Genomic DNA, 15,169 nt, shown 5'->3' on the forward strand with positions numbered 1-15,169 from the left:
TCAGTCATGCAGCAACAGCACCCCTGGAGAAGTGACAGGTGTCTGGGTCTGGCACACTCAGATGCACACAAACCTTCTGCATCCGTTTTCACCAGGCAAAATCATCCTGCCTCCCTCCTCTCTTGTTTCCATCTCCTCCAGGCTCAGCATTCTTTAGTTCACAAGATTCTAGGAAAAAACAAAGTGTGACTTCAGAAAATAATTATATACACTTTTTCACAGAAAGAGGACTCAGAGAACAGAGTAACGTTTTCCATCATAAAATTTTAATTACCCTGGCGCCTTTCAGAAACAAACAGCAGACAGGAAAAGGAAGATGCCAGGAGACACTGCTGAGAAGTAGCTTCCGATACATCTAAAATCCCTCCAATTTGCCCTTGCTGGCTTCAGACCTGAGCTTTAATGACAAATCATTTTTAGCTAATAAACATGGCTGTAATTAGGGGAGAGGAAGGAAGAAAGAAAAGCAAGATGTAGGCTGGCACAGGTAGTTCCTACTCCAGAGAACCAGAACACAGGCCACCTCCCCTCAGGAAGAGTTCATCTCTCAGGAAAACCTGGACCCGTGGGTACATTTTGTGACAGTAGATAACATTAGGAGGTGGATTCCTGTGAGCCCCTTCTACAGTAATCATACAAGTTCCAGGACAAAACAAGCCAGGACACAGGTAGCCCCCCTTCCATATACACTGCCACACCAACAATCCAAAACAATTCCATGCAAGACTAGAGAAGTCCAGGAGGACCCAAGGAAGGGCAGAATGAATCATGAGAGAGTAAAATTTTGCAAATTTTAAGGACAAAACACAAGTTTTCAAAAAATGTTCTGTTCATAGCAAAACATGTGGGCACACCTGCCATAATGCTTCTACACATCTCTTCCTACTTAATGCTCACAGGTACCTAGGCAGAACACTTATTTTTGGTACCAGGGATTGAACTCAAGGACACTCAACCACTGAGCCACTCTCCAGCCCTATTTTATATTTTATTTAGAAATAGGGTCTCACTGAGTTGCTCAGCGCCTTGCTCGTTGCCAAGGCTGGCTTTGAACTTGTGATTCTCCTGTCTCAGCCTCCTGAACTGCTGGGATTGGATGTCCTCCTTGCACTCAGCAGCAGGAAACTTTTTGCGGGAGAAACAAATCTGACAAATACTGACCACACTGTTCCCCAAAACCAATCCACATCATCAAGCCATGATGTAATTTATTTTTTTTTATTTTAATATTTTTTAGATGTTGATGAACCTTTATTTTGATTTATCAAACTGACCCTTTTACCTTTTTTTGGCACTGTTGATTTTTCTGAATCTGTGTTTCTTTCACTCCTCTTGAAGAATTTTTCAAATCCTTAGAGACAAAATGAAGGGGAAGTACTTTGAGAGAAAAGTCCCACTCAGAAAAGCAACACTATAGTCAAATAAGGATGGAGCCATTATCTTCAGTCTTGCTTCCTTCCTTACCCCACTCAACACACAGCCCAGGGTCCTAACACTGGCATAGGACTGAAGAACCCCTGCCAGATCTCTAGGTGCTTTTGAGAGCACTAAGCCAGGGCCCACAGCCTGCTCTGAAGAGCAGGGCTCTAACTGGTTCAATGTGCTCCAAGATGACTACAGCTTACATATCATATCATCTGTCTACTTTTCAAATACGAGGCTTGACTGGCTCTCAGAATCAGACATGCAGAATAAAGGTTTACTACCACACCTTCCAAAAGATTCACCAAGCACCTTCCTTCTGTAAAGAGTTTCTTTTTCCAGTCTCTCTAGATACCAAAACAGTAAAGGGATGAAGATGATGTATTGTGGCTCAATATGCAAACTAGGGAATATGGCAAGGGGGGCCTCCTAGTTGTCATGCCCCTTGCTCCCTGCTTAGTCACTGTGGGAGGAGACACTCTGAAGAAGCTTCACTGGTCCCTGCAAACCTCATACTGCTAACTTAGAAAAGACAGGCAAGTACCTTTGGATGGTTCTGAACATAGCCACCAGGAAAATGGCGCCAGTCTCCCCTGCAGAGCCAGCTTCTGACAATGGATCCCCTGGTGGCACTGAAAGAGGACAGAGAATTAGCAGATGACCAGCCTTTGCAACACAGTGCAGCATTTCCTCACAGTGGTTCCAAGAGACAGGATGTGGGCTGAGTATCAGCTTGCTGCCCTTCTTTATCTGCTTAAATATGCATTAAAAATCTAGTTGAGGGTTGGGGCTGTAGCTCAGTGGTGGAGTGCCAGCCTCGCACATGTGAGGCACTGAGTTCGATCCTCAGCACCCCCATTAAAATAAATAAATAAATATTTTAAAAAATAGTCGAAACAGGACAAACATAAAGTATATTCACTGCAGAAATGCATGATGAATTTTTACAGCTACTGCGTCCAAAAGCAGGGGAGGGAACTGACCATTTTTTGCATAAGGCCTTAATCCTAACTAATGCAGCTCAAAAGCAAACAAGATTCTAAGAAACAAATCTCACAAAATTAAAATACTGAGGCTGGGCCTGAAAGCACATGCCTGTAATCCCTGCTACTCAGAAGGATAAGGACAGAGGAAAACAAGTTGGAGGCCAGCCTGGGCAACTTAGCAAGATCCCGTCTAGAAACAAACAAACAAAAAAGGTTTAAGGTTGTTGGTTGTTGCTCAGAGGTAGAGCCCTTGCTTACCATGTTTGAGGCCCTGGATTCAATCCTCAGAATTGGGGGGCAAAAAAGAAAATTTGAGGAGGATATATCTCAGTGATAGAGTGCTTGCCTACCATGTGTGAGGCCCTAGGTTTGATCCCTAGCACTATAAAAAACAAAATAATAAGGAAAAAATACTGAAAGAATCTTATGATTTATGTTTGATCAGCTAGTAGGTTAATGTCTGTCAGGTCAAGAAGGCACACAATTTTCTAGAACCTCTGTATTTCTTCAACCCTCAGGGAGGAAAATGCCAATTTTTACCATGAGCTGCTAACCTTACCTGATACATGAGTTAAGGACAAAACTAGAGGCAATTTAGATTTTTCATTAATTCAATTCAAAAGCCACAAGAAAAACTACCAAAGTAAAAGGCAACACACTGTTTAAAAAAAATTTAAGCACATTCAATAACCCAGTATTAACTGTATTCAACAAAATTCTAACATAACTGAAGAATTTGGATTGTATCCAATATTTTATTATACTGAAACTAGACCCATAGGTGATAACACCCATGTTATTTCAGCTGTCAACATGAGGAAGAAGCAAGCTTTGTAGACTATCACTCTAAAGTAAATCCATCCTCCAATTGGCAAAGTGCTAATTTATTTATCCAAACATCCTATCAACAGCCTCAGTGGACTAAAAAATAAAATAAGCCATAAAAAAGATATTAAAATCAGGGTAAACCTAAACAAGCAAGTTCAGAAAGGAAAGACTGGTAGAAAAGGTGATGATGTCACATCATCAAGAGTAAACAGTGTCAGGTAGACAAGGACTTCTGCTGCAGCAAGTCCCCTCAGCACCTTTTTTGAGGATAGTACATGACACACTGAACAACAAAAAATGGCTCTATGTTACCCTGACGTTACTCTGGAACCAAAGCTGCGGGTCAACAGGGAATCCAGACAAAAGGTACAAGACATCACTACTGGATAGTGGCCAGATATGTCTTAGTGACTTCATCCAATCCTTATAACCTAGCCTAAGAAAGTGGGTAGAAAAGCAAAAATTAAGACAACTGGTAGCAGGAGGTGTGCAATGACAATTCTGGTTCCCAAATCTTCTCTGGTTTCTCTAAGACCATCTCAAAGTAGGAAGCAATTTTGGCACTAGTAACTAATTTCATAGATACTGAGAGGTGCATACCCTAGAGGTAGAAAATATGACCCTTTGGGCCTCCACAACTTCATAAAACAACCAATTCCTCTGTTTCAAATCATGATTTAGTTCTGTGATTTGGTAGGAAACAACAGGACAAATGTAGTTCTCACTGTAAATGTAAACATACAGATTTTTTAATTTGTTTTTGGCACCAGGGATTGATCCCAGGTGCATTCTACCACCAAAATACACCCCTAGGCCTTTTTTTATTTTTTGAGACAGGGTCTCACTAAATTGCCAAGGTTTGGAACTTGTGATCCTACTGCCTCAGCCTCCCAAGTCCTTAGGATCACAGGTACATGCTACCCACCCCTTCTTGAAATTTGGTTTCTGCCATTAATTTGTAGTTAATAGTAGAAAACTTGTTAAAATTGGTTTCTGCAAAGCCAGGACATGAAGCTGGGCACACCAAGGTCCCTTTCTAGTCATTCTTGTACAAGTCTGGTGACCCTCATAGGTCAGTTACACAACACAGCACATAGCTGACACCATCCCAGGCTTACAAGGCCCTACCTCGGACTGTACTGCCTTTCACTAACCACTTCTTCACTCTGAGCACACAGAACCCACCAGCTGCACCTACCCTAAGGCAATGCCTTGGCTACTCCACCTGACAAGCCTGCCTCCCCTCCCCCCAAGCAGCAAGTCACATACATGCATCCCTCCTCCATTCCCTTCTCATTATTCCCCTGATTTTGCCTCCTTTTCCTTCATACTTCATATACTCCACAAGAACAAGGTATACTCGTTTATTGTCTGGTTACTCTTTTACACACCATGTAAACTCTAAAGGTCCAAGGACTGTGCAGGCAGCTTGTAGAATGAAAATGACCACATGGAAGCCTCAAGAACATAGACTTCCCTTGAGGAGTGCTGAGTGCTAAGGTACATCTTTCAACTCTAAGGCAGATTGCTACAGCCTCTCTTTTTCACCCTCATACTCTCTGGCTAGTGAATTGTCAACTGATAAGTTTGCCTAATAGATAAGCAAGAATGACTCAGCTTGGGAATGAATTCAAAGACCACCCAACTTCCTTCTTCAACATAAAAACACGGAGGTCCACGGCAGTACAGTGACTGAGGACTCACCTGTGCTATACCAATTCACATATACTCACTATACTACTGACTCTGAACATGTTAACAACCAGAACAGCCCTCTCCAATGTGGACATGCAACACAGGTCAAACACTGATTCCAGGGAGGGAACACTGATAATAGGGAGGGAGACAAAACTAAGGTGTGTTCTCCCAAAAGAACAGACACAAAGAGAGAAAATTTCTTTTTTTTTTTTTGTATCAGGAATTGAACCCAGAGGTACTTAACCAACTGAGCAACATCCCCAGCCTTTTTAAAATATCTAATTTAGAGATAGAGTGTCGCTGAGTTGCTTAGGGTCTAGTTAAGTTGCTGAGGATGGCTTTGAACTCTCCATCCTCCTGCCTCCCCAGCCGCTGGGATTATAGGCGGGCGCCACCGCGCCCTGTGAAAAATTCATTCTTTAAGACATAACAAAAGAAAAAAAAATCAACCCATGCAATCCTTCTATCTTACTGTAGTCTGAAAACCTAACTTTCCAGAATCAAAAACCAAAAACTGCATTAGTGTATTAGATCAAAACTCAATGTGGTTATTGTCCACTAGGATAGACAAAACAGAAGTAAAACAACTTTAAAACATAGAATACTCCATGCTCGTCCTCTTCTGTAAGATATGGCCAAACAGCACCTTTGTGCTGGACCGCGGGACAAAGCTCCAGCACCAGCCTTCCCGCAGCACCAGCCATTAGGAGGGCAATCTGGCGGGCTCCACGAGGGTTGGCAGGACAGAGAACCCTGAAGCCGTTCACGACACCTTCACGTGCACCATCGACCTGGCTCGCAGTGGCTGGCGCACTCGGATGGCATCACCTCGACGGCGCCGCCTGGCCCGCCGCCCGGCCCGCCGCCCGGCCCGCCGCCCGGCCCCGCCAGCAGCGCCGGCCTGCTCACCTGCTGGGCGGTGCCGAGGGCCCTTGCGCCAGCCCCAGCCGTGGCTCCGCATCGCCACAGCATCGAAAGAAGCCCAGCCGCCGCCGCCAGCCGGTGCGACATCGCCCACCTGCGACCTCGCGCCGCCAGGGCGCACGCCGACGCAGACAGGTCATGGAGCGCCGCCGCCCCCAGTCCCTAGGCGCTGCCGGGCTCGCGCATGCGCAGTGCAGACGCAGACGGTTCTGGGTGCGCGGCCGCACGAGGAGGCCCCAGTGCGCAACGGGGCCGTCTCTCGCAGGCGTCCACACCATCGCCTGACTGTTAAGGGTTTGGACCGCAGCGCCATTCCGCGCTGCCCTGCATCCGAGTTGGCAGACTGGGCACCGCCCAGACACCCTTTTCCGGGGTCCTCCGCGGGAATCGGCGCCCAGAGCGGACACTCCTCAGGCTGCCTCGCCTGTGCCTGGCGGCCGCCGGGCCACTGTACAAGGGCGACGCACCTCCAGAGAGGAGGACCTGCTCCTGTGCCCGTGGGGCCGCCCGGTGGTTAGGTGGTGGTTATGCCATTCCTGGGTGCCCGCCGCTGTGCGGCCAGGCATTTGGACTGACATCGCAGGGCCCCATGCGAGTGCTTGGCACCGGGGACAAGCCAGCCTGGGTCTGGGCGGCCTCTGGACCGCGTCTCCGGGGGCATCGCCCTGTCCCTCCTAGCAGCCTCGTTTTCCCTTTCCCGGGTTCTGTAAAGGCGTGTCAGGCAACCAGAGCCTTTCTAAAAGCACCTGAAACCAGTGTGCTTCCATTACGTGTTGGAAGCCCAAGGGTTTAGGAAAAGGCCCCTGGATGCGTCTGTCATCCCTAATACCAAAGGGAGCAGAAAGAAGTTACCCTCGACATCAGATTAGAAGTGTTAATAACTTGCAGCCAAAACGCGGAAGTCTCTAGGATGGCGAGACTTTTGCTGTCTCTACAATGGCGGCCATCAGAGATAGTAAGAAGTCAATGGAGCCCGAGTGGTGGTGCCACCTGTAATCCCAGCGCCTGGGGATGCTGAGGCAGGAGGATCGCAAGATCAAAGACAGCCTCAGCAATGGGTGAAGCGCTAAGCAATTTAGTGAGAACCTCTGCGATCTGGATGCAGGCCAGTGAAGGCAGGATCTTTGCCCCTAACTGTTCCTTGTATCTCCAGCACACAGTAGGTCTTGGTCCACTGTGTACACTCTAGAGGATTCACCTGAACATGACCCACATCTGGAAGCAGAGCTTTGGACTTCTCTGCCCTGCCCCAGAGACCTAGACTGCTTATCCAGTAGGAGTGGGTCTCAGTCTTGGCCTACCTGTGCAGGTGTACCAAGTCTGAATGAGTCCCCAGATGATGGTGTTGCACTTGTGGCAGGTTTGCTTGACACTCTTGCTCTTCTCCTTGTAGAAGCGGTGCTCAAAAAGGACCCTAATGTTGGGCTCATCCTCATTGGGGTCCTACAGACAGAGAGCCAGGAAAGGGCCACCAGTGAGCTGGTTTCAACTCCTTTCCTTTATTCTAGCCCCTCTACTTATTTCCTCCAGGCACTGCTTATAGGACTTTGAGTTCCCATTAGCCATAGAAAGACGGTCAGTCAGGGTCAGATCACAGACCACCCACTCCATTTCCCGGCAGCCCTGTCAGCCACTTGCCACCTGGGTCTGCCCTGTGAGCAGGAATGATCTACTCTCCCTTTGCTGGCTGGGTGCAGATCAAAGCGACGTGGTGTGGAGCCCTTTGGGACTCTCCCAGGGAATGGCAGAGCCATGAAAAAGGATGACTCGGGTCTTCAACATCATTACCTGTCACACAGGCCCTGGACCACATGGGGGGTTTTTCATGAGGAAAATCACACACCAATCTCCTTTAAATCACTGAGTTTTTGGATTGTGTGTGGCCACAGCCTTACTGATTTCCCAGGGTCTCCTGATGTGGAGTCTTCATTAGGAAATCAGTGAGGCTGTGGTCACACACACATTGTGGGTCACTGCAGGGCACACAATGACAGCCAAGCCGAGGAACACAATTGGCCTGCAGTGGACACCTAGGGATTTTGGACTCTGGGATTCATTACCTCCTTCTGTTCTCCTGTCAGGAAACTCCTCCTCATCATCTAGAGAGGAGGATGTGGCTCAAAGAGGTACTGCCCCACTCACTTGCTTCAGTGGGGCACCTGACCAGAGCTGGCACACTGCGGTGCTTGTTTCAGGCATGGCCATGTGGCAGGACCAGCCCATCAGAGGTCAGGAGGGCCCAGGACTGACTTCTGCCCTAACCACTGACAAAGGGGAGCTTCCGACTGGGGCTGTCTCAGTGTTCGAGCACTTGCCTAACTGGCAGGAGGCCCCAGTTCCATCCCAGAACCACCAAAAAAAAAAAAAAAAAAAAGAAAAAGGAAAGGAAGCTCTCCTCTGCTGCAAAGCCCAGCTGCCGTTGCTGGGCTCGTGTCTGCATCACCTGTCTGCGGACTACTGAGGAGGGGTCAAACATGGAAAGCAGAACAAAAGAGGGCAGGATTCCTGAGGATCTGTTGGTTAACAAGAAAATACTTTCCTTCTCATTTAAGCTACTTAAGGTCAGGTTTCTGTTCCTTGCAACCAAGAGGGGAAAAGCCTGCACTTGGGTTAAGGGCCCATCCCTCGCTCTGCATTTCTAGATGCCTTTATATCTCAGCCCCTCAGAGCCCAAAAAGACGCACCAGGGAGGAACTGGAGGCCACCCTGGTGCTCCTGTCCCCACTGCTACAGCCCTGGCTCTAGGCTCCCCCTGTGGCACAGCCGGCCAGCACCCACCTTCAGCTCCTGGAGCTTCAGCTGCAGGTGGATCAGCCTCACCACTGCGTCCTTCTGCTTCTCCGACTGCTCAGGCAGCTCCAGGATCACCTGCTTGCATTCCTCAATTGCCTGATGTAGTTGCTGAACATCGGAGGCCAGGAACAGACCCTGCCAGGTTGGGGAGCAGTCAGATGGCCACTCCTTGGACTCTCCTTTGGAGGCCAGACTGGTCCTCATGGACAGTTAGGCACAGAGCAGACCTCAAGCCCTTCCCCCAGATGAGGACTTGTTCAAAGCCCAGGAGAATTAGCAGCACAGTAAGAATCCATCCTGCACTGCCTGTCCCCAACTGGACTAGTCTACCCACAGACTTCTGAAGACCTAGTAATTCAGGATGCTTTCCAAAATACAACTTCCAAGGGCTGGGATGGACGCTCAGTGGTACAGGGCTTGTTTGACATGCTGGAAGCTGATGTAGTCCCCAGCCCAACCCCCACTCCTCCACACACAAGCACACTAACTGCATGGGCAACATTTTAAGGCCACATACAAAATGAAAAATGAATTAGAATCAGGTGACTTCTGGCTAAATCTTTTTAAGTTACATTCTGATTTTACTGTGTTTCTCTCAAATAAAAGTTGGAGATAGTTTGCATAAAACTAAAGGCTTTCTAACTTTTCAAATAATTCCAGCTCTTCCACATTCACTTTTCATTCAAAGTAACCCTTTTGTAGAACTTCATGTAGAACAAGCAAGAGTGGCCCTTCAGTGCTGGGTGGCTGGGGAGGCAGGGAAGGCCTCCTGCTTTCCTCATCCACTCTCACTCTACTGCAGATCTACAAGACCCCTGAAGACCCCAAAGGGAACCAATGCTCACACTGGCTCCCCAAGAATCTGGAGCAGGAGCCTAGAGGAGGGCGGAAGCCCCAGGTTCTCAAGCTCCAAACCCAGGCTTTCTCCATCTGCTCTCAAACAGGCTCAGATTCGAGCTCCAGGGGACTTGGCTGAGGAGGGGACTATCAACACCTGAAAATGGTGGTTCCCTGGGGAGGGAAGACTGCACACCTCAAACCTCATGGTCCAGCCCCTCTCCCCTCCCAGACCCAAACCTCACCACAGGGCGGGAGAAGTGGTCCTCAGACAGGCCAAGATCCATCATGTGCTCAGAGTAGTGGAACCCAGGCTCCCCAGGGGGCAGCTCAGGCAGGGTCTCTGGAGGAAGAGAGGAGGGGCATGGACGATGGTAGGAAAGAAAACTCAGCCTGCTCTCTCTCATGCTCCTCATCCCCCAGGAAGGAAGCTGGGGCCACTGGAGCTGGGAAGTGGGACGCAGGTAGACACAGGAAGGAGGCCCTGGGGAGCTGGGCCTGCTCAGCTCTGCACGCCCATTTGGTTTAATTCAAAAAGATGAGGTGGAGGGGCTGGGATTGTGGCTCAGTGGTAGAGCGCTCGCATAGAACGTGCAAGGGCCTGGGTTCGATCCTCAGCACCACATAAATGTGAAATAAAGATATTATGTCCACCTAAAACTGAAAAATAAATATTAAAAAAAGATGAGTTGGAATGGTATTCAATGGTGCTAAAAGAGCTACAAGATAACTTTATAGAAACATCTCAGTTTCTACAGCAGATACCTCATGTATAACTACATGGACTCTGCACTGATTCTACACAGCCAAAAAAGCAACTGAATTTCTAAAAAAAAAAAAAGGAAGTGTGTGTGTGTGGTGTAGCCACTGAACAGTTATAACACAAAATCCATACTCTGGTGTGTACTGCAGGCCACCTCTGCAGTTCCTGGATTTATACCCTCCTGACCCCTAGGTGAGCAGGGGCCTCTGCACAGGATGCTCCACCTGCTAACTTCCCCCACCAGTCTTGGCTCTGAGTTTGTTCCACAAGTGTCCTCTGAGCGTGGACTATGTGCCAGGCCCTGGGATTCAGCAGTGGCACACCAGACACAAATCCCTGCCCTCAAAAGCTCCTGCTGGCAAGAAGGCAGAAGCAATCCACAGAGCAGGTAGAAAGCGATTGTGCCCTAGGGAACCCACTCTGGGAGAAAGCCAGCATGCTGGAGAGGGCAGTGGGAGGAAAGGTGGTGGGCTGGGAGAAGGGTCAGGGGGCCCACAGAGTCCCCCAGCACCTACCTTCAGAAGAAATGTCCAGGGCCTCCTCACTAGGTCCCTGCTCATGCTGCCTTGGCCCCAGCTCCTTGTTGAAGGGGTTGAGGTGGGCCTGCCGGAACGGGGCCAGCTTCTCATCATATTCCATAGCATTCCACCTGCAGTAGCCAGGCAGGGCAAGATGAGGACCCAGGTCCCAGCCTCACCATGGAGCATTCCCATTCCCGAAAATCCCTGCCTCTTTCAGGAAGCATCCCCACACTACAGCCTCCATCCTCAGACTCTCCCTCTACAACCTGCAGACCCCCTCCAGGCCCCTTGGCAGGCTCCCCTGGGGAAGTCTACAGTGACTGGCCCTTCTGATGTCCGTCATGTATATGACTTATCCAAGGGTGCCCAGCCAGATGCTCTGGAACCCAAGGTCTTCCCTCCCAGCTCAGGGTTTTTTTACCCCAGACACTATAGGGCTCCAGCGCTGGGGTCCCCCATACATTTAAACTGGCCTCACTTGGCCAAGTCCTGCCATGTCCTTGCTGTTGGCCGACTTCCCTGAGACACGTCTCCTACAACTGGGATCCTCCATCCCAACCTAAGGTGCTCCTTTTCCACCACAACTCCTGGAACTGCAGCCAGTGGGGGGCCCACCCTGCTTTTCTGTCTGTTGTGTGACTGGCAGGGCCCACCTTCACCCTGCTCCGGGAATGCCTCCAGGTTCTAGACTCTGCTGGCACCTCTCAGGTCTGGGTTCCAGTCCTGCTGAGAGCCACATGACCTGGGACATTCTCACAGCTCCGTGCCTTGTCCTCCAAGGTAACAAGAAGGAAGCGCCTAGTCAAGGATCAGTAGCTGTTCTTTCCCGTCACAGGACTCAACAAACTAAGGACACACAGGGCTAAGGACTTAAGGCAGGAAGGAAGGGCTTTGTCTGGGCAGAAACACAGGCAGCCAAATATGGCTCCCACTTAATTAGCTGGGTCACACTCCTCAACCTCTCTGGCCCTGTTCCCTCCATGGCCTCCCTCTACCTCCATTCCATCATCCACAAGTCAGCCACTTTCCAGGTGAAATTGGTTCACAGAAGTTGAGCATAAAATAAGCTCTTGGTAAGATTTACTCTGATAGGCAGGGTACAGTGGCAGACACCGCTTTGAAGGCTGAGACAAGAGGATCACAAGTTCAAGGCCAGCCTCAGCTACTTAGCAAGACCTTAAGCAACTTAGTGAGATCCTGTCTCAAAGTAGAAAACAAAAAGGGCTGGGGATGTGGCTCAGTGGTAAAGCAACCCTGGTTTAAATCCATTGTATAAAGAAAGAAAAAAACAAAAACAGAAAAGATTTACTATCATAGGAAGTCAAAAGATAATTTTTCAAAGCTGTGCAGTAAGTCCAGGGGTCCTGGTTATGCTTCTTCCATACCTGTTACACAAGACAATCCTGTGACTCCTCCTCTGCTCCCTCACCCAAAATAAATGGAAGAGAACTGAGTCCAGAGGGAAAGGCCCTGCCCTGGGTCCCAGTATCACCTCACTGGCAGCTAAACAGCCCCACCCCAGCCCCATGCTGTCCTTACACTGGAGTCAGGAGCTCCACAACACCTGTGGATCCTGTACTGCTTGTTATGCCTCTGACGTGGAGTATGGGTTGGGCAGCCAAAGTTCTAGTCTGGCAGGAGCCAGCACCTGTTGACAGGCAGCTCCTGGGTCAAAACCGGAAGGTACAGAAGAGGATGAAGGTGCTGTGGCTCAAGCCTGGCCTCTCACTATCACCTGGTGACTATGGGTGGCTCACACTGGGCACTAGAGTCAGAGGCAGCCATCTGATACCCACCTCCCAAGTGCCCAGAGAATAGCAGGAGAGATTATGCACTCCCAATATTCACTGATGCCTTCATCTTGAGTAGGGAGTCCTCGTTTTTTGGCTTGTCACATGATTTCCCAGTCTCTCCTGCAGCTAGACATGGTAATGTGACTATGTTCTGACCAATAGGAAATGAACAAAAAGATCACACAAGACTTCTGGGAATTGTTCTTAAAGGGAGGGCTGCCCCTCTGCAGTCCTTCCTTCCTCTCTTTTGCTGTCTGGGGTGAAGATGTACTGAGTAGAGCTGGAGCAACTACCTTGGGCAGGGACATAGAAGTCACAATGCAAATGGCCAAATGACAAGATTGCAGGAGACGCCATCTAAGCCCTGAGCACTCACTGCAAAGTTTCTTTCAAGTGAGACAGAAACAAACTTCCATTCACACTACTGTTATTGGGGATAGAGTTCTGTCTTTTGCAGCCCAAATAAAACCTGATTCTTCACCCTAGTTGCCTCTTGGTGTTAAGATGAGCAAGCTCAATTTAAACCCCAGTTCCGCCAGTTCCCCACTACATGACTTGGGTAAAAGCCTACACATTTCTCTACTTCCAACTTCTCATCTCTCACATGAAGATATGATAGTACCATATGGGCCTATTGTAAATATTGGTTAATACAAAGTTCTGAAAGTGCTGGCCAGCACATAGTAAGCCCATGATAAGTACCAGCTACAACTTGTTATTATCATTGTTACCATTATTGTTGAGATGACAACTCTGATTTAAATTCTGGCTTTCCTAGTGATGAGCTACAGGACCACATTGCCTACAGTCAGGGAGAACACTGCCTCCTTAAGTGGATGAGAGGTTAAATGTTCATATAGACATGAAAGTCAGCAGCCCAGAGTTGCTGCTGAGAAAACTATCACTGTTATCACATGATAATGAGCCCAATAGAAAGGAATTGGAGTAGAGGGCTTGGAAGCCACCCCCAGGAGCTCTCCCTGCAAACCTTAGCCTGAGACTCAATATCTTTACACTTCCCAGCAACTGTCTTGGGGCTGCAATCTCCTGAGGAAACAGCATCTTTTATTCAACTCCTGAGTGGCATTGTCACCCCCCCAGGCCTGGCACTGAGGCAGTGGATGGATGAAGCAGTGGTGTCATTTGACCTCTCAGTGCTAGTTTCTCTCCTGACTGGTTAGGGAATCAAGTTTCCCTGTCTGCGGAGGGCAGATAGATGATGTCCCAGCACATGGCTGCAAGAGTACAGCTGCTGACTTTAGTAGAGAGCCAGCAAACCATTCCCTTCAAAGTCACCCCACAGAGCTCTGCACCCATTATTCTGGCTTGAACTTAGAAAGGAACAGGCAAGAAAGGGGAGAGAGAGAGGAAAGAACCCCACTCTCTATCCTCTGCCCTCTAGAGATCTCCCCTCTTGTAGTGGAGGTGACTGCAAACATAGCAATCAAAGAAATGTCAGAGTGTAGCCAGAGGAGCCCCAGGGGCAGAGGGACACTGAGCTGAAGCTGAGGATATCTTCAGGATCCATGCATCAGACCCCCGATGTCCTGCCCACCTGGCTACCATTCCAGCTGTCATCTGGAGGTCCTGAGAGTTCAGTCTGGAGGGGGATAAAGTGCGCTTCATCCGTACCTTAAACAAGGCCTGCCAGGACCCAGGTGTGCCCAGGGACAGGGTTACCATTCCTTTAAGGACGACCCACCAATGAGGCTAGCTGCAGAGACAAACCTCCCCCAACCCATATCTCCACCTTCACCCACCACCCGAATGCACCCTTGGGATACTCAGGTCCTGGTGGGGATCAGTCTGCCACCACGCCCACCCATTTCATAGAGGGGAAACCCGAGTCTCAGAGCAACCCAGCATCACTGAGGAAGGCACAGTGATGCGGGTTTTTGGGCCTCCCGGATCCCATACTGACGGTGACAGTTAACTGGGTGGAAAGGTCCCTCCGTCTAGGTCCTAAACTCTGCCAGATGGAAGTGCCTGGCACTCCCGGGAGAGGACCAGAGGGTGGGCAGCTGGGGCCGTGAGTCCGGAACCCTGCCTCCGGCGCGCGGGGGCCTCCCGCCGGCTCTGCGCTCCAGCGTCCACGTCCGCAGCCGGGCTTCAGGAGGTCCTGCCGGGCGGGCCGTGCGCGCCCGAGGGCCAGCGCTCCCGCTCCCCGCCCGCTGGCCGGGCCCGCCGCCCGGAGGCCGCTCTGCGCTCACCAGAACTCAGCCGCCGCCGCCGCCGCTACAACAGCGCCTCGGCGGCTACATTGTGTCCGGCCCCACCGCTCGCTGCTGCAGGCTGCTGCAGCCTGCTGCACGGAGGCTCATGACACCAGGTCCCCAGGGCGCGCGCCCTGTCCGGCGCCCGGCGGCCTCCACGTCCCGCCCCCCGGGGACACAGCTCACCGTGGTAAGTCTGGAGGCTGCAAAAGTCCTGGTTAAAACCGAGCCACATCACTTTAAAAAAGAAAAGTGGAACTGGGGATGTGGCTCAAGCGGTAACGCTCCCCTGGCCTGCGCGGGACGCTGGGTTGGATCCTCAGCAGCACATAAAATAAAATAAAGATGTTGTGCCCACCGAAAACTGAAAAATAAATATTAAATAATATTC

The 15,169-nt window shown here is 49.8% G+C and overlaps 2 protein-coding genes across 2 annotated transcripts; both read right to left on the reverse strand.

The window, feature by feature from the left end:
• Positions 1 to 338: 338 nt before the first annotated feature.
• On the reverse strand, positions 339 to 5,912 carry LOC144252097 (mitochondrial inner membrane m-AAA protease component AFG3L1-like). Its single transcript, XM_077794655.1, has 4 exons — positions 5,844 to 5,912; positions 1,967 to 2,054; positions 1,283 to 1,351; positions 339 to 397 (listed from the first exon to the last, which is right to left on the reverse strand). Exons 1-4 carry the CDS (start codon positions 5,904 to 5,906, stop codon positions 387 to 389), a joined length of 231 nt encoding a protein of 76 aa, XP_077650781.1. The 5' UTR covers positions 5,907 to 5,912; the 3' UTR covers positions 339 to 386.
• A 1,212-nt stretch (positions 5,913 to 7,124) lies between these two features.
• LOC144252171 (differentially expressed in FDCP 8 homolog) lies at positions 7,125 to 14,130 on the reverse strand. The gene is made up of 5 exons (XM_077794677.1): positions 14,121 to 14,130; positions 10,767 to 10,900; positions 9,734 to 9,831; positions 8,637 to 8,786; positions 7,125 to 7,301 (listed from the first exon to the last, which is right to left on the reverse strand). The coding sequence occupies exons 2-5, from the start codon at positions 10,888 to 10,890 to the stop codon at positions 7,125 to 7,127; spliced, it is 549 nt and encodes a 182-aa protein (XP_077650803.1). The 5' UTR covers positions 10,891 to 10,900; positions 14,121 to 14,130.
• Between the last annotated feature and the right edge of the window lie 1,039 nt (positions 14,131 to 15,169).

Source organism: Urocitellus parryii, unplaced genomic scaffold, assembly GCF_045843805.1.
Source record: "Urocitellus parryii isolate mUroPar1 unplaced genomic scaffold, mUroPar1.hap1 Scaffold_37, whole genome shotgun sequence".
In the NCBI taxonomy this organism is placed as follows: Eukaryota; Metazoa; Chordata; class Mammalia; order Rodentia; family Sciuridae; genus Urocitellus; species Urocitellus parryii.

Excerpts from the sequence above, each read along its gene's own strand:
- LOC144252097 (XM_077794655.1), bottom strand. The coding sequence starts at position 5,906 with ATGCTGTGGCGATGCGGAGCCACGGCTGGGGCTGGCGCAAGGGCCCTC. Across the intron at positions 2,055-5,843 it reads CCCTCGGCACCGCCCAGCAG|TGCCACCAGGGGATCCATTG; the intron begins GTGAGCAGGCCG and ends GTCCTCTTTCAG. Across the intron at positions 1,352-1,966 it reads ATGTTCAGAACCATCCAAAG|GATTTGAAAAATTCTTCAAG; the intron begins GTACTTGCCTGT and ends TTTGTCTCTAAG.
- LOC144252171 (XM_077794677.1), bottom strand. The coding sequence starts at position 10,890 with ATGGAATATGATGAGAAGCTGGCCCCGTTCCGGCAGGCCCACCTCAAC. Across the intron at positions 9,832-10,766 it reads CCTGGACATTTCTTCTGAAG|AGACCCTGCCTGAGCTGCCC; the intron begins GTAGGTGCTGGG and ends CTCTTCCTCCAG. Across the intron at positions 8,787-9,733 it reads ACCACTTCTCCCGCCCTGTG|GGTCTGTTCCTGGCCTCCGA; the intron begins GTGAGGTTTGGG and ends CCAACCTGGCAG.